Here is a 26,933-nt window from a genome sequence, read left to right as displayed (position 1 = left end):
GTTTGTAGCCTCTTGCAGCATTTGCAGGCACAAGGGGGAGATGTAATCACTAATACTTAATAATTCTCAGTTCCAGCCTTACACATTGGTCTGATTCCAAGTGTGAGCCAAGCTAGAGCATTGCAGTGTAGTAACATCCCATGGTACTGAGCACAGGATTGGTGAGAATAGGGAAAAATACCCCGAGGAGGAGAGGTTGTACTGGACAACTGAAAATGGAGAAAAGACTTTATTCTCTGAATTTGAAATCACTGTGTTTTTCCTCAGTACCCCAGCAACTGAGAAGTGCATCTGATATTTCTGTCTGGTCCCGTAGGTGTTATTAGAGGAGGCCAGGCTCTCGTTAAAGCAATTTGCATAATGGTAGCTGTGCTCTTTGGGAATGTCCTCGGTAGAGACTGGAAATACCCTCTTGTCTAGGACAATGGAAAATCAGAGTTATGTTTTTTTGCTAATGACCTGCAAACATCGCTGCTGATCAGGCGTGGATGGTCTCCAACCTCTGCCAGGCAAGCGGATGCTGAGGAGGGGTTTTATTAATGCCTACCATTTCCGAAGGGTTAAGCACATGAAAGTTATTCCAGGAATTTCCTTTCCAGGGCAGACCTAGGGAGGTGGGTATAAGCAAAGGCCAGTTCAGCCCTGCTGAAAGTGATGGATGCAATTCTCTTTGAAGTTCCTGGGAGCTGCACTTCCTTGCTGCGTGGCTGAATTGAATCCAGAGATCTTCAACTGTGAATCTGTAGCCACAAAACATGGTTTTGTGACATCTGCTGTGGTTCATCAGCTACTGAAGGTGGGAAGGGGAGAGCAAAAAATTTTCCAGGAACGCTGGTGCGGATGATACCCGAGGTTTGACTGCTCGCAGCTCATGTTCCTGTTTTCAATTAAATTAGAAAGTATTTGTGGATGAAGTGACCCATTAGTTGGGTAATAACACTACCTTATCACGCCTGCTTATCAGTATTAGTTATGCACTATAAAACCCATCCTGAAGGCCTTGGGGAATCAATTAAAGTGGAGGGGGCAGCTTTGTGCACACGTGATGGAGCTGCCGTGGGATGCGTGGGGCACGTTTGTGCCCCAAACTGTTGCACCTTTGGGGCACAGAGTGTTTCTGAGCTAGCACACCAGCCCTGCCTGTAAGCTGTCAGCATCACACATCTTTGTAGCCTCTACCAATTCCTCTCTGAGCAGAAGAAACAGGCCATAAATTTGCTGATTATGTGCATTTAGGCAGAGTAGCTCCCTTAATGGCCTTTACGATGGCTGCAGCCGCCAGTGATGGAGTTTTTGCATCCCCAGCTTCTAATAGTAGAGGGTTGCTTGTTCATGCTGTACATCCTGTTAAATAAATCTGAGCCAGTAGTAACTGATTGCTGATATTAAACTGCAGAGGGAGAGATTAAAAATATTTTCCCTGTCTGCTTGGAAAGCTTTGGAGGGCTTTTTTCAAGTTTAGTGGTTTGTTGTGGGTTTTTTTAAAGAGGAGGTAGAAAACACTGTGAGAAATAGTCTTGTCTGTCTTTGCCAGTGTTTGAGCTGTGCAGCGAGTAAGGGAAACCTGATTTAATGACATATCAAATAAAGAGCTGCTCATCTGATCCCTCTTTGAAATGCTGCTGAAGAGTGATCAGTGCCTGTCTGCATCAATAATTAGACCTTATAAAGAATTTAGGCTCTGGTGGCACAGGGAGCTGTGGTAGCTGATCACCTGGAAAGGACTTGAATTCCAGGTAAAATCTCTCAGTGTAGTGATTGAATCTGCTGAGGTTTCAGCTGATCAAAAGGAGCCAGAGAAAATCAACCATATCTGGAGCCTTTCAGGGCTGCAGTGGAAGGAGAAACGTGGTGGTTTGACACGTCCATTAGATCTGTCACCTCTGGGGCTGCAAAATGGCCGTGTTCCTCTCAGTCAGCAGTCAGGAGAGGTCGGAGGGGAGAGCCCAAGTGTGGGCTGATGTGGGGCTCCTCACCACAACCCCTTCATCGCCCCTCAACCTCCCCTGAGGCTCAGCTCTGAGCATCCTCTCCCTGCTTTGAACCTGAGGAGCCATCACACCTTAAGGTCAGGCAAGGGGGCCCCGTTAGTGGGTAGGGGGAGGTGGAGGGAGCAGGATGTCATTTTGTCATTAGCCAGGCTTCAAAGGCAGGCAGGCACCGGGGAGGGGGGAGAGGAGCTGTGGGGTCAGGGGGCTGCCAGCCCCTTGCCCAGCCTTCCTGCCAGCCAGCTCACCTGGTGCACAGCTGCCCTGGGAGGAGGGACCCAGGGAAAGCAGAGGGATGGAGGAGGCAGTGTGGGGAGAGCCTTTTACCCCATAGCCTGCTAGATTCTGTGTGCAGGGTTCAGGCTGGGCAGATCTTTCGTGGTGCTGGGATGATGGTGTGAAGCCCTGCCTGTGTGAGTGGCTGTTCAAACCCCCCTTGGAGCACTGCTGCCTAGAATGATTTAGTGGGGTCCTGAAGGTCTCTTGGAGACTGTGGAACGTGATTTAGGCTTGCTGGGGGTGCTCACGTTGGAGGCTGGTCATAAGGCTCCATGTCCTTGTGTTCATACATCCTGCTTTGGATTGCCTTCAGCTTTCCTGAGCCAGATCCAACCCCAAGAAATCAGCAGGGTGGGTTAAAAATGACAAGATTGCCAAAGGATAAGAAAATTACCCTCATTTTGGTGTTCTGTGAATTTGTGCTATGGATGTTTGGAGCATACTTTGGGGTCCCCTCTCAAGGCTTTCCTCTGCAGCCAGCAGGGATGGGTTTGTTTATTCCAGTAAGCCAAGATCCTCCTGCCTGTCCCCACAAGTGTGGCTGGGGAGGAGCTCTGGCCACTGCAAGGCTGGAGATCAAAGCACATGTGTTGGCAATACTGGGAGGCTTCTGGGATCAGATGGTCTTTGACCTGCCCCTGCAAAATCTGAGGACCCTGATGCAGAGGGCACATCAGGAGCTGATGGGACGAGGGGCAGCAGCTCCAGGAGCAGCTGGGCAGAGCATGGAGCAGCCAGAGCCAGCAGAAACATGGCACAGCTCTCAAGCTCCTTCCACCCCTCGCCTGATCAGGCTTGTGTGCTGGTAATTAGGATGTTTGCTGTCATTTCTATGGGTGCGACAATGCATATTCATCAAATATGTAAATTAACACATTAAGCTATTTGCATAAATCTGGATCCAACAGGATGGTGGAAATGAATTGCTGTGAGAGCAGCTCTGTAAATGATTCCCTGACACACATGTCACACTGGAGTTCTGCACGCTCTCTGTGGGTGCTTTGGTGATGCAGAGCAGGGTCCTGCACACTCTCCATGGGTGATGCAGAGCAGGAACTTGTTTGGGTTAATTAGTGCAAGAAGTCCAGGCATCCTTACCTCTGGAGCAGGATTACAGCTGCATTTGCACTGGCAGCCCTCAGGTGGCCTCTCCTCCTGAGCGAGGATGGGTTGGAGGGGTGGGCAGGGAGGCAGGTGAAAATTTATCCCTGGAAAAAGCAAAGCTGCCTGTGCACTAAATGTGCCCGTGGTCTCCAGTGAACACGAACACACACAGGAAAGTTTGCTTGGGCTTGCTCTGAGCTTTGAGATTCCCAGCAAAGCCTCGGCACAGCCACTGCCTCCAACACATCTGGTACTACCAAAAGGAAAATACATAAGACCTGTAACCCTTGCCTGCAGTAGCTTAACAATACCTCTGAGTATTGCTTCAAATACATATAATAAGTCTGAACTAATAAAGTAACGAGTTTATGAGCTTTTTAAAGATTTTACTAGATGAACAGAGAGCCTAATAACATTATTCAATTTCTTAGTATAAACAATGTATTTGCTGTGACCTCTTAGAATATTCCTAACTTTAGCTGCAGAAAATCCAGCATATGATTTATATTTCTGACTGCTGGAAGCTCTGACTTCCTTATCTGTGTATGCCACAAATCCAATTATGTAATATCACTGAGATAAGGCGTGTAATGTTTCACATCTAATTGTTCTAACATGCAAATTTTTTCCAACGCTGCTGTATATTGGATTAAGAGGAAAGCAAGGGCTGTGTTTCATGGGTGTAGGTTGTGTGGGTGGAATGGGGCTCTCTGCAGGCAGCTGGATGTGTTGACCTGGATGTGTTGTGTGCAAGGTCTCTGAGAAGCTCTCTGGGAACCTCAAGAGTGATGTTGTCTTTTGGGTGAATTAAGTCTTGGTTAAATGCAACCAAACAGCAGCCCCTTGCCTGAATGGGGATAACTGGGCATGGCTGCAGAATATTTCACTGATCCAAGCATTGTGACTCATTTTTTCCCCTACCTAAGACCCATGCCATGGGGTTTGATTATCCCTGTGCTTCAGTATGAACAGAACAGCTTGTGTACAGCCTCCTTGCTCTCCCCATGGAGCAGCTGTGTAGTCAGGCTGTGGGCTGGATGTACCCCTGGCACTCAGACTGTGCCTGCTGACAGTCCATGGCTCGTGGTGATTCACTATACGAGATCCAAATTTCACACCCATTTTTGAGGTGGTTTTCATCCATAGGTAGGAAAGAGACCACAGACCTAAGTTCTGGTACATCTTATAAAACAGCAGCCTGTGTGCTTTGCTCCTTAGGTATTATTATCACTGTCTGAACATCCTTGGACACATGTGCTCATCCAAGACTCTGTAGACTTAACTTCGGAGGTGGCTGTGTCCTTGTCCCTTCCCATGATGGAGTCCCATCCACAGGTTGCACACCAGGGCAGGCATGAAGCCACTCAGGACTACACAACACTCAAATCTCCCGTTACTTTTTTAGAATGCAACCAAGGAGCATGTCCTGACATGGGAAGAGGATGGCATGGAAAGATGGAAATGAATGTCATCTGGGAGACCCAAATTTTTATCCTTGGAACCAGAACAGACACTTACATTAACATTTGCCCACATTTGCAGGAGGAGGGCAGACTTTGATGGCCTTGCTTATTGACCACAGCTCAAAGAAACATGGAGATGTGTCTAAAAACTAGGGGTTTTTTTAGTAGGATTTATGTTGTCAGTGGTGGAGCTATCTGGGGAAATTTAAAGAAATCATTTTAAGCAAAACATTGGGGGTTTTTGGCCCAATGCACTTGAACACATGAACTTGTCCTACACTTTGATTGGGAAGTGCAGGCAGAACTCAGCCTCTGCTCTTCCTTTGGCCCTTCACACTGTCCCTGCCAGGTTTTGGTGCTGCTGTGGTGTTGGTGACATTGTGCAGATACTGGTTCTGGTCCTGGTATTTGGCCCTTCTGAGGAAGTTTTCCACTCACTATCTTACAGCCACTGGGCATTGTGCTCTGGACATGAATAGGTCCCTTTCAACCTTGTTTTATTCATCATCAGTAAAGCATGAAATTACACTGGAAATGCTAATAGATTTCCTAACAACTTGGTATCTACTTGGGTGAAACAGTTATTTGTTGACTAATTAGTAAGTTAATTGTTTTATATTTTATTGAGGTCAGGTTGCTGTTTTAATGTAGAGGAAGGAGGTGTGGGCTCTTCTAAGCAGGATGCTGCTTTAATGAGCAGTTACTAAAGACTGGGCTAACGAAGTGTAGGGAAGTGGTAATGGTGTCTCCAAAGGAGATACGTGGAGCCAAAGGGATGAGATTTGGGACCTGGGACAAATCCTGTTGGTGTGCTTGGCTTTCTCTGAGACCATTAGCAGAGCAGGCTTCTCAGCTCCCAGAGCTGCTCACAAGCTTTGGGCACACTAATTAAAACCATTCCTGACCAAAGAAAAAAAAAAAAAGCATTTTGCAGAAGGAAAGGAATGACCTCTCCTTCCTGGAGTTTATGATTGAGTGTATGAGTAACCTGGCCTTGGGTTTCTGGGGCATGAAGTCTTTTCCCTGGCTTGATTTGTGTCATTAAAAAAAAAAAAGTTTCCTGTTCTCTTCCTTAATAATTTGCTTTCTCTTTTCTTCCCCCTCCTCTCCTGACCCTGTGCTCATGGCCAGGACAAGTTTCCTGGATTTAGAAATAACCTTAAAAGATAACCTGTATGTGGATGGAGGCAGTAGCAGATCACTGGGGATAGGCTCCTCCAGGATAGTTAAGCATATTGCTTTGGATATTTTTTCTCCTTCCATGTCCTTCCTGTCCCTCCTAATTAGGGCTTTGTTACCATCACCTGCCTTGGCCAATCCTGTCCTTTCTCAGCTGGAGCAGTCCTGGAGCTGGGATGTAGTCAGTGGGCTTGTGCCCCTTCTCACACGTTCTCATGAGCTTGTCTCCCAGACAGGGAGGGATTTTAAAATGAAGGAGCTCAGAGTTAGATGAGATTTTGAGATTAAATTCCTCCCTGTGAGGCCCTGGCAGAGGCTGCCCAGAGAAGCTGTGGCTGCCCCATCCCTGGAAGTGTCCAGGACTGACTTGGACTTGGAGCCTGGGATAGTGGAAGGTGTCCTGCCCATAGCAAGGGGTGGAATGAGTTGGGCTTTAAGGTCCCTTCCAACCTAAACCATTCTGTGATTTTGTGATTGTTGATAAAGTATTATTCTGTGTTGGCAGCATCACAGGGAAGACCATGAGAAATACTACTGCTTGTAGCCAGCCTCTTCCTCCTTCCAGCTGGAAATACAGTGTGGAAATACTGCTACCTGTTGATGTATTCGTGTGCTGATAATCCTGTGCTTTTTAAAAAAAATAACTTAAGGTATCTCCAGCCTGATCTGCAGTCTCATCTGTTTTGGCCATACACCTGTAGCAGTTTGGCAGCCCTGGAAATGCAGAGTTACAAGTGAGAGGTCTGTGTCCAGAGAGATGTGCAGGTAAACCTACCCAGTCTGTGCCCAAATTCACCTACTGTAAAATTAAACTGAAAAAGACAGGGTAGATGCCAGTAGATAAAGCTGGTACCAGCTCACTGCAAAAAAATAACCTGAACAACACACCCCTCTTGGTTGCCTTTGTTTTTTACCTGCCTTATTTTTCAGTTGTCTGCTTTTGGTTTTTTGTTGTTTGGGTTTTTTTTGGGGTTTGTTTTTTTTTTTCCCTCAAATGACCAGGTAGCTTTTAAGTTTTGGTTTGGTAATGGTAGTTTTCCTGTGCTGTATCCAATAACCCTCTGCATGGATTACCTGGCAAGAACAATCCCTGGGCAGCCAGGGAAAAGGAGGATTTTACTGCCTGCATCCAGGCATGACTCCAGTGTTTCATGCCACCACCTGAGCTGGGATGGGCTGTGCATACAGATCACACCTCTCCTTTCTCTATTTTTCCCAGGCTTCTCATTGGCAAAAGGGCCTTTGCTTAGAAGCCACCAGGGAAGTGGGTTATAAAAGTTTTATTGGTGAGGCAGAAAGATGTTTCCACTCTTGCTGTTCCTTGGGAAATAAGAGAAGGAAAGACAGATAATGTTTTGTCTCTTTATTAGATTGGGAAATCATCTATAAAGCAGAGGTGTATTTCAAACCAAGCTCCCCACGTCTCTTGTTAATGCCAACTCAGCAGCATCCAGCTGGGTGGATGAAGGGTTTGGATGATGTAGGACTTTGAAGGGATCCTGTTTTAGTGGAATGAGAGCCCCAGAGGAGCCAGATATCTGGTGAGAAGACCAGAGCCACCAGCCTGGGTGCCCTGCACTCAGCCCTTGCAGTTCCTTGCAGCAGTGCTGCCAAATGGTAATATTCACCTGTGATAATCTGCAGGCTGGAAAAAATCATCCTTGGGGGAAGCTACCTGCCTGGTGGGTAGAGGAGAGCTTGTGCATGCTCAGGGGGTGTTGGTAGGACACTGAGGGATAGCAGTGAACCGTAAAACAGCCTTAAAAGTGGCAAGTCCAAGTGAAGCTATATGGCTTAAAATGTTTTATCATGTCGCATGCCAGGGCTATTAGTCCCCTTCTGTGCTTCTGTCAGGCAGCATGGCAACCAGCAGTGAAGTTTTATCAGATATTAAAACCTGCTTTTGAAATTTCTCCTAGAGCAGAATGCTAAATCAACCTCTTCACAGTGATATTTCATTTTTTTTTCCTTCTTGTGCTGTTTCCTGCCTGGCAGCTTTACCTTTACTTCCCTTTCTCTCTCTCATTTTCCATCAGCTCTATCTGTAACCATTTTGTGTTTTATTGAGCATGAATGAATAGTGATGCCTTTTAGATGAGTGATATTTTCATCTGAAGATGCTTGCTTAATATAGGCCTCCACTCAGCTGTTACCCCAATGGTGCTTTGTGTTTACCAACAGATTATTTCAACTAGCTTGAATTTGGAAGCAAATTTTGCATGGGGAGGTTTTCTCCCCTTCTCCTACCCCAGCAAAAATTCTACCTCTCTTCTGGTGGGATATTACTGACCTGGAACACACTTCAGAGGTTGTGTGAGCTGTGCAAGGGCTGCAGCTTTGCTCCTGGGGCTGAGTGTAACCCACGCTTACCATATGCTACCACCCTCCCCTTTAGGTAAAATGGAGGGGTTTTCTGCCCCCCTGCAAATGATAGCAGAGACTGTAATCACTCAAGCTGCTGCCATGTGGGTCTCAGTGCATTTGGGAATAAAATTTTCCGTCTGTGGGGAACAGGTTATGAATCCAAAATCATTAGAAAGGGTCTGGGTTTACCCTTGGTGCTGTGAGCAGGATCTCAGCTGTCAGTGACAGTGATGGATCCCCAAATACCTGCTTGTTGCAAGGCATCACTGCCACCCCCAGAGGTTTCCTGGGCTGTGCAACAGCAGCTGGACCTGGGGAGACTGAAATGTGCCTCAGTTGTTAAAAGGTTTGGGTTTTGCTTGGTCTGAGGTTTGTTGCAGCAGTTCCCAGGAGGTCCCTGCTGGTTGAGCTCGCTCTGGGGAGGTATGTGGTGGTTTTTTGGCACTGATGATAAGTGCCACTGCTGCTTACAGGAACTGGGCTCCCATCAGTTCCGTGAAGCCAGTGATGGAGGGCAGAAACAAAATTCCTTCCTGAAGCTTGGCTTTTCTATTTGCACCCAGATGGAGGGGGCAGATCTTTATGCATTGCTCCAGCCAGAGCTGAGTCCCTTCAGAGAGCTCTGACCTGCATCAGATATGGATCAGCATCCAGACATCCCCAGGGTGGCTCCTGGGAGCTTCGGGAGGCACGGTTACGTTAGGTGCAGGGGAAAAGGAGGGATTGTGTGTCCCCCTGGGCTGAAGATGCCCTCTCCAGCACACATTTTCATGCCTTGAGAGCACTGTGCATCTTTAACCCCTGGTGGTTTGTTCTCTTGATCCTCGTGCAACAGCTGGCAAGGGAAGAGGCTGGAGCTGAACTCACATCCTTGGCAAGGTGCTCAGCCAGCCCTCTGCTGCAGCAGCACTGACTTTTCCCTTGTGATTCATTCAGGCTCTGCACCCTTGTCCAGTACCATAGTGCTTAGGGAATTCAGACATTCATGGCTGCAAATGTTCCTTTGGCACCTGAGTCCTCTGGGCTCCACCCTGCCAAAACTGTGGGGGTTGCTCCTAGGGAGCAGCACTGCTTCTGAACCTGGCCCAGAGCGCTCACATCGACACCTCCATGCCCTGCTTTGCCTGGACCCCATGCACAGTAATTTCCCAGCCACTCTGCTCCGTTAGGGCATTGCAGGGACATTAGTTAATGAGGCTGGTTCGGAGAGCGCGCTCTGAGTTCATCTGGGCTGTCCTCCCTGCTGCAGAATTTGCATCTGGCCAGGGTTGTGCTTCTCACAGCCGAGCTGCCAGCACTGCATGAAAAGGGCAGCGCTTCCAGAAAGCCTCGCCAACAATTTTTCTTGCAGAAGAGCAGGGGTGGCTCTCAGGCTCTCACCCTGTGTGCTGAACTCAGCGCTGGGCTGTGGCTCCCGGGGTGGTGGCACTGCAGCTGCCTCGCACCGCTCGCTCACCAGCCGAATTTCTCGCGATCGGGCCACGCATCTGCATTAATTTAGATGGCTTAATGTGGGGAGATCATCAGCTTGATTTCCCCTGTGGCTCTGGGAGTCAGCTGGGGCTCCGGGGCCTCCCATTAGCGGCCCAGCCCGCTGCCAGATGGCGGGTGATGGCTTGCGGAGGCTCTGGAGCTGACGTGCCCCATTGTGCGAGAACACAAAAGCGAGCCGGGCTGGATGTTTTTTTCTTGCCCCCCTTTCTGCTTTCATTTTCCTTCAGTGCTGTCACCCTCACAGCTAATTCCTGCAGCTCTCTTTATTTATTTATTTGCTTCATGGTGGCAAGGGCTGTGAAGTTGCTGACGGTGTTTTCCATGTGGATGCTCCTGCCTTGCACCACGCAAGTATCTTAAGGACTTTGCTTCTCCTGTCTTTTATTCTCTGCCTGAATATGCATGTGGGGTGCACAGTCCCATGTGCATGCACACCCTCGTGGAACGTCCTCTTGGACATTTGGGTCACATAAACAAGTTATTAGGGTATTACAGTGGGTCTCCTGGGGGGCCATTATATGCCATGAGGTTTTGTTAAAATAGATTTAATTGCCTTCCTGAATATTTCAGGTGTTCCAGCAGTTTTTCAGGTGCTACAATCACCTGTTTGTTACAGAGTCTTCATCTCTTTTGTTAATACTGGAGAGGCATCTGTTTTGGGCTGCAAGTGTTTTTTCTGACGAAGATGCACATTTCAGGAGGGAGAAGACTGATGCCTTAGGTTTGGTACAGGCCACACTGGGCATCCCAGCAAGAGCCCCCTGAAGATCAAGCTGACAGGGCTAGGGCTTTGGCTCTGATTTCCCCAGTGTGCTGCAAACACAGAGGTAAAGCTCAAGTTCAGAGCTCAAAATCACTAAAAATGCCCCTCTGCAATCCCTGCTTTCAGGTGCAGTGTTTGACCTCTGCCTGCTCCCTAAAACCCACATCATTTTTGCAGTGCTGCTGCTCCTTGGCATTTATCATCACTCCAGCCCACTCAGCTTTCCACATGCATGTTGGGCATCCCAAACTTCAGCTTTAATTAGAATGAAATTTCATGCTGACAGAGAACTTAGGTGGCTAAATGATATTAACCTGGGCACCTGGATGGGGAATGAGTCTGGGAAGCAAATGAGAACAGCAAGTGCATGAGCAGGGATGGGGACAGAGGAGTCCCAGGCAGTTGCAGGTCTGTCTGTCTGTCCCATCACTGACAGTCTTTGAAGGCAAATGCTGGAATTTGAATTTGAATTGTGTGGCTGCCTGAGTATCCAGCATGCCTTCTACCTCTTCCTCCTTTGGCAGGAGCTGCAATGTCAGTGTTGACCTCTTCTCCAGGCTTGGCACTGTGTGCTGGGTTTCTTTTTCAGCACCTCCTCTTGTCTTTTGTCCATGATGCTACATTTTATTGCCAGGGCTTGTTTGGTAGGATGGGTGGAGATCAATGGAGGGTGTAGGGACTTGGAGTGCTTGCAGAAGGCTTAGGTGCTGGTAGTCACAGGAGAAACTGTGACTCCTAGTCAGGGAACCACTGCTCAGGGAGTCTGCCTGCCTTCTCCCCTCAGCCTGCCCAAGTGAGTTTCAGGGTGCACAAGCACAGGAAGAAGCAGAAAAATTTGAGTAAAATGTTTGCAGATTTTACAGTAGGAAATAAGACAGGCTCTTCCAACCTCTTCTCCTCCCAACAAATTGATAAAGCCCCTCCTTGTAGCCCTTTGAGCTGATGGTTATCCCATCTGGGAGCATCCCATAGGAATGCTCTTCAAAGGCTTCCTGAGCCTCACTGCCCTCTCCTCTCACTGCCCTCCAGGGCTTCTTGTTGTATCCTGTGCCCATAAACAGTACCAAAGGTCCTTGCAAAAAGAGGAGAGGCACCACCTGGGGTGACCTTTGCTTAATCAAGGATAAAAAAGCAAAAAAAATTAGAAGCATCTGAAGTATATATCTGAATGCCTTAGCAAAGTGCTCAAAGCTGAAATTTAGTTTCGCTTGACTGCTTGTTTTAAAAATTCCTCAAAGAAAGGACTTGGTTGTTTCTCTGTGGCAGTAAGAGATGCATATGCAAAGTTCTGTGTGTGGTTGTGACACGGTACAGAGGTTGGGTGATGGCAGATCACAGTCGTGGCTCTCCCATGGGCACAGTCAGATTGTTTTTCTGCCGTATTGAAACCTGCTCCTGTAAACCATCTTCTATCAGGAATCTCACCCAGCGAGCAAAGCCCTGCCTGGTGTGGCTGTAGGTGCAATGAATCAGAGAGCCCTGTGATGGCCTGGCAGGAAATCAGTGCATGCCCTTTTTCTGTCACTTTGCCTCCTTGGCATGATGCTCTGGGATGGTTTAGTGCTGGTGCTGCTTTCCCAGGCAGTGGTGTCCCACTGGCCACGGCTGCTCGGCGCGTGCCGGAGAGGACGCGCTGATCCGGGAGCGGCACCGCACGGTGATGGCAGCGCTGCCTCCTTGACCCACGACTTTTCTCCTGCCACCTCTTTTCAATGAGTCCTCAAAGGTAATGAGTTTAATTTGATAAACTGGGCCCAGGGTGAGGTGTCACAGTGGGTTTAGGAGATAAGCCTCCCTGCTTCTTATCAACAAGAAGCCAGTCTTCCCTGGAGAACTGTGTTTTCTGGAATGCATCACTGCTCCTCAGGTTCAGTGATGGTCTGATGATAGTGAGGGAGATAAAGATGGTGAGATTGCTGGTTTGTAACTCTGCTATCACGTCCTTCCTCTGTGTCACCATCTTCCACATCCTTATCTTTAACCATTCTCCTGTATCCTTACTTGTGTTTGTCTGCCAGGATGGTGATGTGTCTCCCAGTCATATTTAGGATGCTGTGGGGTGCACAGGGAGGAGAAAAGTTTCACTGTGCGGGCAGAGATGCTTTGAGATAGAGTGGCTTCTTCACATCGACCTGGCATGAAATGGAAGCTGCCACCTTGTCATGGGAGTGGGGTCTGGAGGGACCCTGGCTCACAGTCTGACCTGTGTTGCTACCCCCATACTGTATCATAAAATCATTGAACCCTAGACTGGGTTGCATTGGAAGGGAACTTAAAGAGCATCTACTTCCAACCTCCTGCCATGGTCAGGAACACCTTCCACCAGACCAGATTGCTTCAAGCCCTGTCCAAGCTGGCCTTGAACACTTCCAGGGATGGGGCATCCACAGCTTCTCTGGGCAGCCTGTGCCAGGGCCTCCCCACCCTCACAGGGAACAATTTATTCCTATCATGTGCCCACATACATGTTTACACACTGCAGTGCCTACTCTGACAAGCGATGCTGGGGTGCAGCCCCAGGTGCACCCATCCCAGCGGAGGCGCAGGAAAGGAGTTAACACTCGCTGGCTCGTGCACAGAAATACAATCCCCATCTCCTCTGAGCTCCCAGAGAGAAATCGGTGAAAACATCAAACCGCACGTCCTGCACCGTGGGGCCGATACGCCGGAGCTATGAACTTTCTCTTTGAGGTGGTAATGGCTTGGCCGGCAGCCAGGAGCGCAGCCGTGAACGGAAAGGGGGACTTCCAGAGATAAGCTATTTTCAGCCAACAGGGCTTCTCGCCGCGAAATAAATAGAAAAAAGGACGAGCTCTACGTCTGCGGTCATGTGTCCTGCTTTCATGGATTTGGCCTATTTTCTGAAGAATGGCTGTAATTCAGCTTGAATTTCCCCTGGATTGCTGCCAGCAAAATAGGAAGCTGTTGCTATTGCCAAGGAGCGAACAGGAATTTATGTAGTAACTCAGCCACAGGGATGAGATGACAGCTAACGGCTTAGCTGCTGCTAGGAGGAAAAGCAGACCTGGGAGGAACCTGGATTTTCTCAGGATCACAACAGTTCAGTCCTTTCTACAGCTTTGACATTATCCCCTTCAATCTGGACTGGGCAACATTGAAGCACAATATCTGTGCTCAACACCAAGGGATGGAGCAGAGCAGCTTTCAGCATTTAGAAAAATCACCTGTGTTTGAGTGAAATTCAGAGTTAAAATGAACAGAAAGGAGCTTTAGAGCAGTTCTTTGCAATGTTAGCCCTGTGCCCCGCTTGCTCTGGCTCAGTGCTGTGATGCTGTGGTCTCACCTCTCCCTGTGCACAGGGGACGCTGAGTATTTCCCTTGCTGTGATGTAAGGCAGCTCCTCTGTGGGAATCCAGCCTTTTGTGATTATTTTTCTATTTAAATAACTTCTTTAGTTATCGTGTGCACCATTTCCACTTCTGTTTCTTTCCTTAATAAAGAAGGGGAGTAGTTTATCATGCTCGGCAGAGTATGGACGTGGTGAAAGACATACTGTTCTGAAGGATTTAAAGTTAATTTCCGTCGGACAGAGAGACCGTTGTTTGGGGTACTTCCAGAGCCGCCTTTCCTCCCTGCTCCGGCTGCCTTGGGTCCACAGGGAGCCTTGGCCTTATGTCTTTGGGAAGCTCTTCCCCTGCCTGGACCCCAAGTGCTGGGAGGTTTGCAAGTCTGTAATGCTGTGGAGTCTGAAGGATACAGCTTGCACTCAGGCCTGCTGTGTGATGGGACACAGCACAGACGTGCCTCTGGGTGCCACAGAGCCCATCACCTCTGACTGCCCACTCCATCATGAAAGCCAGAGTCTCCATCCTGTGCTTGGGTTTTTGCCAAGACCTACGAGATACTTTGCTGTATGCACTGCCACCCCTTGGACCACCAGATTCAGGAAAGAGATCATCTTAGAGGCAGTTTCACCTCTTCCAGGCACTCCTCGGCTGCTGCCCAAGGGAATATCTCAATCTGTGCAGCAGGCAGAACGGGCTGTGTCTCAATTTGCCGTGGGCTTGACCATCCCAGCCAAGCCAGAGCAGCGTGATGCCCATGGCTCAGTGGCACTGAGCACTCACTGAGCTGCCTTGCCCAGGCAAAGCTCCCACCTCAGCAGGGCTGACCCTGCTGCAGCAGGAGGGAAAATGAAGAGTGAATTGCCAGCGCTGGTGCAGTTTTCTGTCGGCCCGATAAAAATGGCACCTTGCCCAAGTCTTCTATAAATCACAGGTTCCATTTGGAAAGGAGATTTCTGTGGTAATTAATGAGCCAGTATAAAGACATTAAATGGAGAATGTGTAGTGATAGAAAGGCTTGTCATTCACTGAGCCATCTTCCCCCATGTGAATAACCACGGGGGAACAAAGGCCAAACTCCTTATAGACTGAAGTGCACTATCTCTGATAGCTGGGAATGAAGTAATTCTCTGAAAATAACAAAGGCGCAGTGAAATACATTAGTAAACTAATTACAAGAGAGCTGGTAAAAACAGATGCTGAAAATTTAAAGCTATTACTGGAATGATTGCTGGCAGAAAAATGGGGGCTGACAACAAAAAATTAAAAAATGCATCTCATTTAAAATTCATTAGCCTGTAAATCAGGACAGCTCCCTGTCTGAAAGCGAGGCTGATGGCATTTCCGTGGGCAGTCGTGATGAAAAGCTTCCTTGCCTTCACCTTTACGGATTCCACCAGTGCCTCCGGAGATGCCAAAACAAAGTGTGCGCTCGTCTGTGAGCACAAAAAAGCAGGGAAGCTGCTGGCTTTGCTCAGGGAGCTCTGAGCAGGGATGTTTCTGCTCAGAGGTGTTGTGAGGGCTGCTGAGGATAACACCTCGTGCTTGCTTGGCTCGCTGCCTCTCCGAGCTGATGAAAAGCAGGATTGCTCGTCCACCCGCGCTCGATATTGGAAGGAGTTGGCTGCAAACAAAGTGGTCCAGGGCCAAAACCAGCTGTGTGGGAGCTTCCTCTTTTACTGTCTCCATCAATATTTGGGAGAGGGATGGAAAACATCAGTATTGTGCAACAAATCAAAATGGTAACTATGTAATTTGTCTTAATTGTGTGTGTCAGAGTAGGAAAAACACGAGGAGCTCTGGATGGGAATCTGGCATGAGACCTGCCTGCTGGCAGCATACTGCACGCTTTGCTCTGCCCTTGTCGAGCCAACCTTTCCCAGAGGCTTGTGGACAGCTTGCCTTTCATTTTCTCATTACTTCAGGGGTCTGCAGGGGCACTTGAGTGGGATAAATCATTGCTGTTTTGCAAGGAGCAAATGTGTGCTGCAGAGGAAAGTCCTGAAGAAGCCATTGCTGTGAATGCAACAGGAGGGGACATCTTCTGTGATGCTGGAGGCGAGCCCTGCTTTGGGGTGGAGGAGCCTCGTGTGATGCTGGGGTTTCTTGAGAAGTCACCCCACAAAAGCACAGGAGCCCTTTGTGGTGTGTTGTACCTCTGGGCAGGTGTCACAGTAGCCAGTGCTGCCTGGCCAACATCACCCTTGCAGTTGACAGATAACCCCTTCCTGCACTGCAGGATCACCAGCCCCATGTGCAGTCTGCCCAGGCAAATTAAGAGTTGTTTATGACATTTAATACTCCCCCTTCCCTCCAGCAGCAGGGCAGCAGGACCACAGGTTTGGCTTCACAAATGGTTGCCTCAGGATACACTAAATGCTGTCATGAGCCGGAGAGCAATTTCATCTTGAAAAATTACTGCAATAGAGCTCCCTGATAAAGGTGTCTCCCAGCAATGCCTCCCTCTTCGCCAGCAACTTCTTCTCTCCCTGAAACCAATTTGAGAGCGCTAAAGGGGCTGTTTATTAGTGATCCCCCTGCAAAACAAGAGGGTGCTGGAAGATGGATAACCACCCTGGGCTGTCTGCTGTGCTGCTTGGCATAGCAGGTAACATGATGGGATGCTGCCATGTGCTCTGAGCGTGGAGGGAAGTGAGAAATTTGATCCAGGGGATTGCCAAGATGCATCTTTCAAAGTGGTTTATAAGGAGCAGCATTGCCTCCTGGGTAGAGTGTGCTATTGGTACTCAAGGGAGGGATGATGTTGGATTTTGGCTGTGACCATGGGTGGCACTTAGTGCCTGTCCTGAAATAACCAGTGACTTTATGGGAAAGGTGTGAGGGTGCTCAGATAGCCCTGGTTTCTCGCTGCACCTCAGAAAAGGTGTTTGTGCTGATACACACAGGGACTCCCTGCTCTTGCTTCCAGGCTGGGATGATTTCTGGCTGCAGTCACATTATAGTAGGTCTTGGGTCTCAGGAGGCAGCATTTGGGCAGTGCTGCTGCACGAGGGAGAGCGTGGCAAATGCCAGATGCTCTCAAGGGTTTCCTCTGGCATCGGCAGCTCCCCTGGTGCTCTCTGCTCCCCTAAGGTAAGACAAAGAGGGGTGGTGGGTTGTTGAATGTTGGGGATGCTCCCTCATGTGCTGTGCTGGAACATTGTGGGAACAGTCTCTCTCTAGAGATGCAGCATTTTGTGAGTTTTATAGAAATGGTGAGTATAAAACAGTCCTTGGGCCATAGGGCCCCTATTCATTTCCATGTGTGGTTTCCATGCAGAGGCTGCATTTATCCAGTCAAAAATCTTTCTTGCTCACAAGAGAGTACCTCTGCATCAACAACTGATGGTGATATGGTTAATTTTCCAATAAGTGAGCTATAATAAATACCATGAATATACTAAGTTCTCTAGGACTAGAATATGGGTTTGGAGACACCTGTGATTGTGCAGGAGAGGCTGGGTGTGCTGGCAATGAGCAGCACATCCAGTGAAGCTGCTCAGGAAGAGGAGTGGAGCTGCAGTGCAGGCATTCAGAAGGTTTCCAGGTGCCACCCTACAGGGACCTTTTCAGGAAGAGCCCATCATCCTCCTCACAGCTTGTTCCTTCACTCATGCAGGGCGCATAGAGCAACCAGGGGCTCCTGAGGATGTTCCCTCTGACCCCTGCTCTGCATGCAGTGAAGATGTGTTCATTACTTTCACAGGATATTTATCATCCCTAAGCGGAAGCAGCCCCTACAGGGCTCTGTGCTTTTTTCTGCTTCTGAAAGCAGCAAACCCAACAATAAGTCATGGGTCAGTAGCGTCCATCAGGGCTGTTCATTGCGATGCAGCGGGGAGGTGACCTGAGCTGGATTTGGCTCACAGTCATTTAATCTGTTATGCAGAAAGTTGAGAAGCCACAGTCCCAGACCAGACAAAAATTTGCCTCCTGGTTGACTTGAGTCATGAGGTAGTAGATTTCCCCCCCTACTCCTCTTGTAAAATATCTGTTGCATGTTCCCTCCCATGGGCAGCTGCTGTGTCCCACTGTGAGGCATTATCTCTGTTGTCTCCCTTTCATCCCTGTCCCAGGAGCTTGGGACAGGAGAAGAAAACAGGCCAGGTGGAGACTTTGTTCCTCAGCTAGAGAGGTCTGTATGATGTGCTGTCTTCTCAGCCTATTTTAAATTCTTCCAGTCAGCTTTGATTGAGGGTGAAAACAAGAGACATGAGGATGCAAAATGCAGAGAGAACAGAGCCTGCACCATCCTCCATTCATGCTCTGAGCCATCTTGTTAGCTCCAGGGGGAGAAAACAACAGCCAAAGCAAAAGAGCAATAAGGACTTGTTTACAAATATTCCAAACACAAAGTGTTCAGGGCTGACCATTTCCCTGTACCTCTGCACAGACCGAGGTGGCTCATCCTCCCTCTTTTATCTCACCAGGTATTTTGGTTCCTCTTAAATGAACTACATTCCTCTAAAATGTCTTCCTTGCTTCAAACTCTCCTGAGTCTTGCAGCCCATATTCTTTTGAGATCTGAGGCTCAGCATGGACAATAGAGATTTGGGATTTTGCCCGCTATGATTAGTGGACAGGGGCAGAGAGGATTTTCCTCTGTGCTGGGAGAGGCACGGCTGCTCTTTAATATTTCCCTCCCTTTCCAAAGCGGAGAGAAAGGCGATTTTTCTTCCCTTTAGATGTGAGCGAAGGGCCCCGCTCCTGCTACTCCTGGAGAATTAAATAGATAAATGGGCGGCGCTGTTGTTCACGCTTCACTATGCACAAAGCAACTTGCATTCAAAATTGGGCTCATGGCAGTTCAGCAACAACCTGGCACAATAGCGTCATTAGACACGCAGGGCCGGCTCGCAGGCGCAGAGCCTGCTCTGCAGCTGGAGCAGCCACCGGGCTGGCCTGCTGTGGGCTTGGTTTAGCTTTATAAAAATGCATCTTAAAAAAAAAAATGTATAGAAAGAAGATTCAGTGTCTTTTTCTTAAAGGCTTGGGCAGGCATTGCTGTTTGAAGGCAGGGGGAAGAGAGGAGAGGATGGGATTTGTGGTGTCCACATACCACCCGTCTTTTGTGCCGGCTCCTTCTCATTGGCAAATCTTCCATTTCCAGAGTGAGGAGGGGACAAATAAGTCTGCAGAGCCTTCACCTGCTGATTTCTTTGAGAATGTTCCCTGGCAGGTTGCTGATTTAGTGGTGAAGGTCTCTTAAGCCAAAAGGGAATTGAAAATTTAATCTCTCTGCTTGCCTCGGCACTGGTGGCTTTCAGGAAAAGGTGTTGGGTGCTCCGTGAGTCTCACAGATACTGAAGGTTGGTTGTGCTGGAGCTCTCAGCCTGATTTGAGAGTGGTTCAGGTTTGGCATTAATTGGCATGGTGTTCATTGTGTTTTAAAAAACAACCCTGACTTCTGCTGACCTGAGGAGGAATTCAATTTTATTAGTATGTAGAGAAATTCAGCACAAAAATCAGCAGCTCACTGTCATTGGAATGGAGCCAATCTTGGAAAGGGATCAGCTCGCCCATGGCTTGTTCTCTGCTCTAGGCAAATATTTTACCTCCCAGATTTCACCTTCCTCAGTTGTAACGGAGATAATGAAGCCCACTCTCCTTGGTAGGAGCATCTGGAAGCCCAGGTACTGGAGGCACATCCCCATAAAACTCTTGTTCCTTATACTTTGTTAACTGAGAAACATTTTAACCACATGCCTCCATTGCAAAAGGTCTGAATTTAACAGGTTGGTGGCAGAAATGTGAAGAAAAGATTTTCACTTGTGTGCTGCTATTTGTGGACTGTGTGGCATCTGTGGTGGTGTGGGTGCTCACTCCTCCCCAGCATTGTCTTGTGTCAGAGCCAGCCTGGGTCTCTGTTTCCCCATAAGTAATTTAAAATCAAGAGGCAATTTGATTGCAGAACTAGCTGGCCTTCCCAAATGCTCTCCTAACACCATGTTTGGCACGGAACCTTTCCAGTCTTCCTCCTCTCCTTGTGCCTGCACAATGTTTGTGTTTTAATGACTCTAAAGGCCTGGGATTTGCTTTGACATACCAAGTTAATGTTTTATTTTTCTATATCAAATCTAGGTCAATCTCTGGCTTAGCACTAATGCTGCACTGAGCAAAAAAGGATTGGCCACTAATGGTTTCAATTTAGTTTTTTATGGAGTAGAGAAAATTTCACTCGATAGCTATTTTCATTTTTATTCCATTGGCCTTTCCACCAGGCCTGTTGGGATGGAGAAAGTGCTTGTGATTTGATTAGAGGAGACCCCAGGATGAATCCTCCATGAATATGGATGAAGATGAGAGTTGCTGCTCACCTGTGTCCATAGGACAAGCCTTCAGGGACTGCATCCCAGTGGGGGTTAAGTGGTGGGCAATCCCAGACATGGGGGTTTGTTAATAGAAGAGCCTCACCTGTGATCCAGCATCATCCTAGTTGATGTCCTTAGTTATGTAACACAGGGGAAGGAGAGAAGAAGAGTAACTCTTCTGCTTCATGTGTCTGTGTGCCTGCAGACAGGCAACATTCAATCTGAATCTAGCCCTGGGCAGCATCTTTTGGAGGAGGCTCCTCCATGCCTGCAGTGTCAAAGGGCTGCCAGGACCATTCCCTGTCTGCTGTAAGCCCTAATTTTGTCTTTCTGTGCCTTGTGGCAGTTGCTGTGTCCCACAGCCAAAATCCAGAGTGGGATGATAGCAGAAGCACTGAGACATCACAGCTTGGAGCATTAATGTGGAGCAATGAGTGTGCATGTGATTTATGTTATTTTTATGGCTTGATGACACAAGGAGATGGCAGAGGGAAGTTTAATGGAAACAGGATGGCACTCACCCCTCTGATGATGATAAAAAAGGCCTGGGGCAGCACCAGTCCCTTCACTGGCACATGGATGCTGCATTGCTGGATGGCAGAGACCGCTGCCAGATGGATTAGTGAGTGCCTCCCCTCTTAGGAGCTCGCGGGTGAATATTGTGATTGCATGTATTTATTTTTAAAATTATTATAGCCATTAGCATAGAAATGAGCTGCAGCTCCCTGGCTGCTGGCCAACCCCACCCGGGCTGACGTGTAGCTCTTCTCCTTGGTGGCTGGAACAAAAGCGCCCGGCTGGTAACGGGGGCCTGCTGCTTGCCACGGGAAGACAAGTGACAAACAGGAGCAAGCACTCTGCTGCATGAGTTTGTTACAGTCAGTTGGGACATATATAAAAACCTCACATGGGTCAGCAGAGATTTAGCTCCTGAGGCAATGCCGTGTGAAGCAGTTGAGCTCCTGTCCCTCTCCTCTCCTTCTCCGTGGTGATTTATTCCCAGGCTCAAAGCTCAGCAATCACTCACATTGAAGTTTTGTTGCTGTTTTACAGGAGATGCTCCAAAAGTCTTTTGTCTCTGCAACTGTAAATAAACTCATAAACCTGTTTTAAAAATAGCATTTTGTAGCTCAGTGCATGAATTTTTAATGCATCTTCTGCAAACCAGCTGGTCTTGGCAAGGGTCACAGTGTTTCCTAGGCATTTAACATAAAACTGTGCTTCAAAGCCACATTATAGTGTCGTTGAAGAGTAATATTTTACTTAACATCCTCATAACTGAATTATTTATAACTTGCCATGTTTTATTCATGATAAATATTAATACTGGTGTCTTTAAGAGTAGAGGTTATTGCTGCAGTTTTACCTATAAGAGGTGATATTATTGAAATAAAGGAATGGCAATGAATTCCATAGCCAGCAGAGCGAAGTCTGTGCTGGGCTGTTCTCATTCACACCTCCCTCTTTTATCAACCCTGTCAACCACTAGAAAACCTCAGGGCTGAGCATCTGTACATTTGAAAGGAATTTTCCTACAGGCATCTGAATCCCTGTTTTTAAAAAAAATTTTCTTAGAGAGCTTTGTGTCATTCTCAGTAATACTTGGATTCATTCCTTGGTGAGGGTCCATAAGCTTTGACTTTGTAAAAGTGCTCACCCTGGTCTGGGTCTTCAGCCTTGAAATGTTCTGCAGGCGCCCTTGAGCTCCCTTGCTGCAGGCACCCATGGATCCCCATCTTTTGAAGCATCCCTTGCCACTTTGGAAGTGGCATCACCTGGTGATGACAGACCTCCTAGCAGCCTTTGAGCTCCTTTCCATGTCTGAATGCTCTGGGCCATGATCAGTGTCATTTCGAGGCTAAATCTATATGAATTGGGTAAATTGCCATTGCACCATTGGGCTCCATCCTATAATCCTATACCAGAGAGGATAATTGAATTGGCTTTTATCTTGGGAAAGAGAAATACAATTTTCCGTGATCTTTCACCTTGTGCTGGTGTGTCGCCATCTGGCTGGAACATTGCAGAGCCACTCCCCAGTCTGGCTCCTGACATGGGGCTGGCTGCCCATCCCACCCTCATACCTACAAAACCTTCCCAACCCTGCAACTGTGCAGGGCTGGGGCTTTGCTGCGTGTTACTCCATCAGCTTAACAAATCTGCCATCAGCGGGTTGAGAGCGGTGGTTGCGGGAGCAGCACAGGTTAATGCAACACATATTTAATGTATGATTGCTAATGGCCATCTCCCATCTGCCTGAGCCCAACCGCAGTTTGCAGATGAGTGATTAAGCTGCCCTGACACATAGGCAGCTTGTTCCTTGGCAGACCCACAGTCATTGCACTTGATGCATGTAAAAGGGGACGAGGTTTTCTTGCTGGGGAGAGTGGTGTCATCAGGCTGGGGCAGCAGAGCAGGGGGTTCTCCTGGAGTTTGTTTTGTATGGTAATGCGAGAGACCTTCCTGTGGATGCAGCACTTTAAATGAATCACGAGCTCAATAACCACTGGGATGTTTATTAGCTTTGAATATGTTTATTGCGGAGTCAACAGGCAGCACCTTCCAATTAATTAATAGTAATGATTACGGTATTATTTATGTAGCTCTAACAGCGTGCCAGAGTGTTTCCACACGGTGCTTACAGCTGTGGCTTGCTGGAACAGGCTGGCCTGTGCTCACCCTGCGTGGGCATGCTGGGGCTCATCATTTGCTGTTGGGTAGTCCCAGCCCCAAAAGCCTAATTTTGCTGAGCTTTTGGCAGCTGCTCTATTTTTTTGGCTGAATCCTTTTGCTCCCCAACCTGGGCATGTGGCTGTTCCTGCTGTGGTGCTGGAAGGCAGAGTGTGCAGTGAGTTGGAGCACCTGCAAACAGGTGGAAATCAAGGGCTGTATGTTTTACTAGGGTATTTTGGCATTCTTCTACTGGAGATATTTAAATAGCATGAGTTTAGGAGTCAAGCTGTACATATCAGAACATATTTGCAACAGATAAAACACTGATGGCAACAGAAAGAATCCATCTCTCTTTTGATGTGGACTAGGATCCAAAGACTGCTCAAGCTGTTGGGAATGGCCTCTGATAAGTGCCAGTGCAGTGTCTGTGCTTCTCACTGCCCCGGCAGACCTTGCTGGGACCATGAGGGTCTTGGAGCAAAGTCTGCTGTTCTGGTTGAGCCAATCATTTCAGTGTGCAGAGGCAGGTGGGATACCAAGAACTTCCCACTAGTCTTGTTTTTCCGTGCAGAAGGTTAGGCTGTAAGCTGGCCTTCTGCTGTTACATTACATTATAGTCCCATTTGCATTCTGTGGGAAATAAGAGTGTTGTTTCTAGGTCACATGAAGTTGTTGACATCTTCCAGTTGTTGGATCTTTCTTCACATGTGAATAATTTTGTCTCTCTTTTTGTCTTCCAGCAATGTCTGACTTCCACATCCACCCTCAGAATGCAGTGGTGGAGGAAGGCGGTGTAGCAAGATTCCAGTGCCAGATCCACGGCTTGCCTGAGCCAGTCATCCTGTGGCATAAGAACAGCATGCCAGTCAACACAGACAACGAAAGGTAAGGCATGTCTAAGCCATGTGCTGCTGACCTTTGTCCAGCTGGAAAAAAGATGGCCAGACTTTCTATTGCTTCCACAGTTGTATTTGGACACAACTAACCTGGGCTAGGGGTCTTGGCCAGTGCTTCCACCATGGAAGACTCTTGTTTAGTGTGTTGTGGCTTTTCTGGTTTGGTTCTCCTTTTGGCCAAACACTTTGTAGGAGTACTGGCATTTCCCAGGAGAGGTAGATAAAGCTGATTTTTAAGGGCTTGCATTGACTGTCTCTGATCCACCCTGCTCCAGGTTTATTTTCCAGTTTATTTGCCCAGCAAGCCTCAAAGAGCTGGATAGCTTTGTCATCCTGCATCCCTCCACGGCTCCATTTTGTGTAACTTCTTTCTGAGACAGATTCATGACTTAGGATCTTGCATATCGGTCCTGGACTCTTGCAAGTGCTGAATTTCACTGTGGCTGCTATTGCCAGGTAGACTCCCTCATGTGTGGCAACTGGGGAGCTCTGCAGAGCGCTTCCCACAGCACCCCGAGCTGCCATTTCCCAAACAGCCTCCTAAAGAGAAACTCCAGCTGCCTCCCTTCCCAGCCTAGACCTGGAGCGGCACGTCGCCGCTTCCTGAGTTTGACAGGCCGCTCCCTTCGCGTCGGAAACGTCCCTCAGCAGGGTTTGATCCGCGGCACAGCTGGCAGGAAACGCGTGCCCGCTGCCGGCCGCAGCTCGGGAGCCGCACAGCCAGCGGCGCGAGACAATCGCTCACAGCACACCTCCAGCACGGACTGACATCCCTGCCTCGGGAATGGGCGAAACCAGGAAGCTGTAAATATTTTCCTGAAAGCCTCTATTCTTAAAAATGTCAGTTCTGCAGCAGAATGTGGTTGGGCTCTTTGGAGGCAGGAGAAAACACGAGGGCTGGAACAATGCCTGACCTTCTCAGAGTGGCAGTGAACTCACAGTAGAAGGACCCAAGAGGCCCAAATCTGCTGTGGAAAACTACAACTGTCAGGTTTTGTTTTTCCTTGCATTTTTCAGTTAAGCTTTTTTTAGCCCAGCACAGGATTGATTTGTTGAACTTGATCTCCTCTGAAGGCTTCTTACTCATACAGGTGCTGAACTGGGGATGTGGTAGAGCAGAGCCACTGATCCGAGGTGGCACCAGCAGAAGAAAGGGGTGGAGAACTGTGCCGGATGCCTTGTGGCATCCCAGTGGGATGTTGCAGGACAGGTGAAGTTCCCCTAAAGTCCTTCATGCATCATTGGTCCTTTGCATTTGAGCCCAGGGACACAGTTGTGGAGATGGTCAGAAATGTGGCAGGGATTTAAATGTGACCAGGACTTCTTTTCTCCAAGACTGGGGAACCCCAAGGCTGAGAAGCCAAGACCCTTCTCCAACCCAGAAAGGTCCAAGCTGTGCTCGCTCCTGCTGCTTTTCCTCTGGGGAAGGGAGTTTGCCCAAGCCCTGGAGGATGTAGCCTAGGAACAGTTTCCTTATATTCGTGTTCTGATTTTGAAGAGATTTGGCTTTTTGTAGGAGTAAAGTTATTGGGGAAGTTTTTTATTGTCAGCTCAGTAGATTAATCTCTGACACCAGAGTCTGGGTGATGAGAGTTGCTTCTCTAACTGAATTGGATTTCTGCATTAATCATGCTTGGTGCATTTCTGCGTATAAAGTGTATATAAATTTGTATGCCGAGTCTTGCACTTGGAGGCTTTGAAGGCAGAATAATAGCTTTGGAATTGAATCTTCTAATGCTGTGGGCAGATTGTTAACAAAAATGAAGGCTTCTTGTAGTATAATTCATCCAAAACAATGGGCATTTTAAAGTCCCAGAGAGATTGCAATCAACTTGGGGCCGTGTAGAACTGATTGCTGTCATGCTGCCACCGACACGGAGCCGCACGTTTGGAACCCGGCGCAGGGAGCAGGTTATAGGCACTTAACCATATGCTGATATGGAGAAAGATATTCCTCATCTTCCGGACGGAAATGGATTATTAACTCATCACACTGTAATGACTTACTACCAGCCAATTTAAACAAGTGGTTGCCAAGCAACCTGTAATGTATGTGTACATATATGTGTGTATGCACGCATGAATTAAATGTGCCTGTGTTTAAAGATATAAAATATTTATTGATGTTTACATTTGCCTGTTCAATATTTATTTTAACATACCTTTTCATGCATCTGAGGTTTTAAGGTCATACAGATTTGAGTCCTGGACCTGGAGTGGGGAGGTGGAACACAGGTTTCTGATGCCTGTCCTTGGTCACTGTGCCTCAGCTGATGAGTGATAATTCCCATGTCATGATAACTCTAATGTCACCTGTCTTCACATGCAAATGCACTGCCAGAGCTTTTCCACAGGTTAAATAGGAAGCATCTATTTTGTAGCCTACCAACAAAAATCACCACTTCTCATTGCATCAGGAGATAAATTATTTTCTTTTATATCCCTGTAGAAGAAGACCAGAGGTCCAAGTATCCAAAAAAAGTAAGAACTGATGCAGAAGCAGGCCTGGGCTCAGCCCAAAGGAATGCTGACATCCTGGTGGTATTGACACCTCTGCACTGGGATGCAGGGATCCAGCCTGCCCTGTCTGAATGGGTATGCAGCCTCCTGTCACATTGTGTCCTGCTTTGCAAGCTTTTGATTCTGTTTTCTCTCCCACAGGTACACGCTGCTTCCCAAGGGGGTTCTCCAGATAACGGGGCTCAGGGCAGAAGACAGTGGGATATTTCACTGCGTTGCCACCAATATTGCTAACGTGAAGTTCAGCCGGGAGGCCCGGCTCACCGTGTCAGGTTAGTGCCAGCTGTGCTGGCCTGGCTGCCTTCCTGTCTTCTTCCCACTGCTGTTCTGGACCAGGACAGTTTAGCCTGAAGTTTAAGAGAGGGCTCACCGTGTCAGGTTAGTGCCAGCTGTGCTGGCCTGGCTGCCTTCCTGTCTTCTTCCCACTGCTGTTCTGGACCAGGACAGTTTAAGAGAGCTTCAGGCTAACTCACTGAGAGTCATTCCTCTGTCCAGCCATAACACCTTCCTTGTTCTGGATTGTTAGTTGTTAAGATCACCTCTGGTGCAGGACATCCCAGATTCCCTGTGGAAATAGGAGATTGCATCTTTGAA

The 26,933-nt window shown here is 48.0% G+C and overlaps 1 protein-coding gene across 1 annotated transcript in view; it reads left to right on the top strand.

Moving 5' to 3' along the window:
• Positions 1 to 26,933, top strand: part of IGDCC3 (immunoglobulin superfamily DCC subclass member 3) — a 100,723-nt gene that overhangs the window by 33,356 nt on the left and 40,434 nt on the right. Inside the window, exons 3-4 of the mRNA XM_039723495.1 lie at positions 23,664 to 23,808; positions 26,481 to 26,611. Of these exons, the coding sequence (XP_039579429.1) occupies positions 23,664 to 23,808; positions 26,481 to 26,611 (276 nt within the window). The remainder of the gene's footprint in view (positions 1 to 23,663; positions 23,809 to 26,480; positions 26,612 to 26,933) is intronic.

Source organism: Passer montanus, unplaced genomic scaffold (assembly GCF_014805655.1).
Source record: "Passer montanus isolate IOZ18808 unplaced genomic scaffold, ASM1480565v1 scaffold5, whole genome shotgun sequence".
NCBI classification, from domain to species: Eukaryota; Metazoa; Chordata; class Aves; order Passeriformes; family Passeridae; genus Passer; species Passer montanus.
Note: the sequence above shows the minus strand (reverse complement) of the source record. Positions and strands in the feature narration are given on the sequence as shown.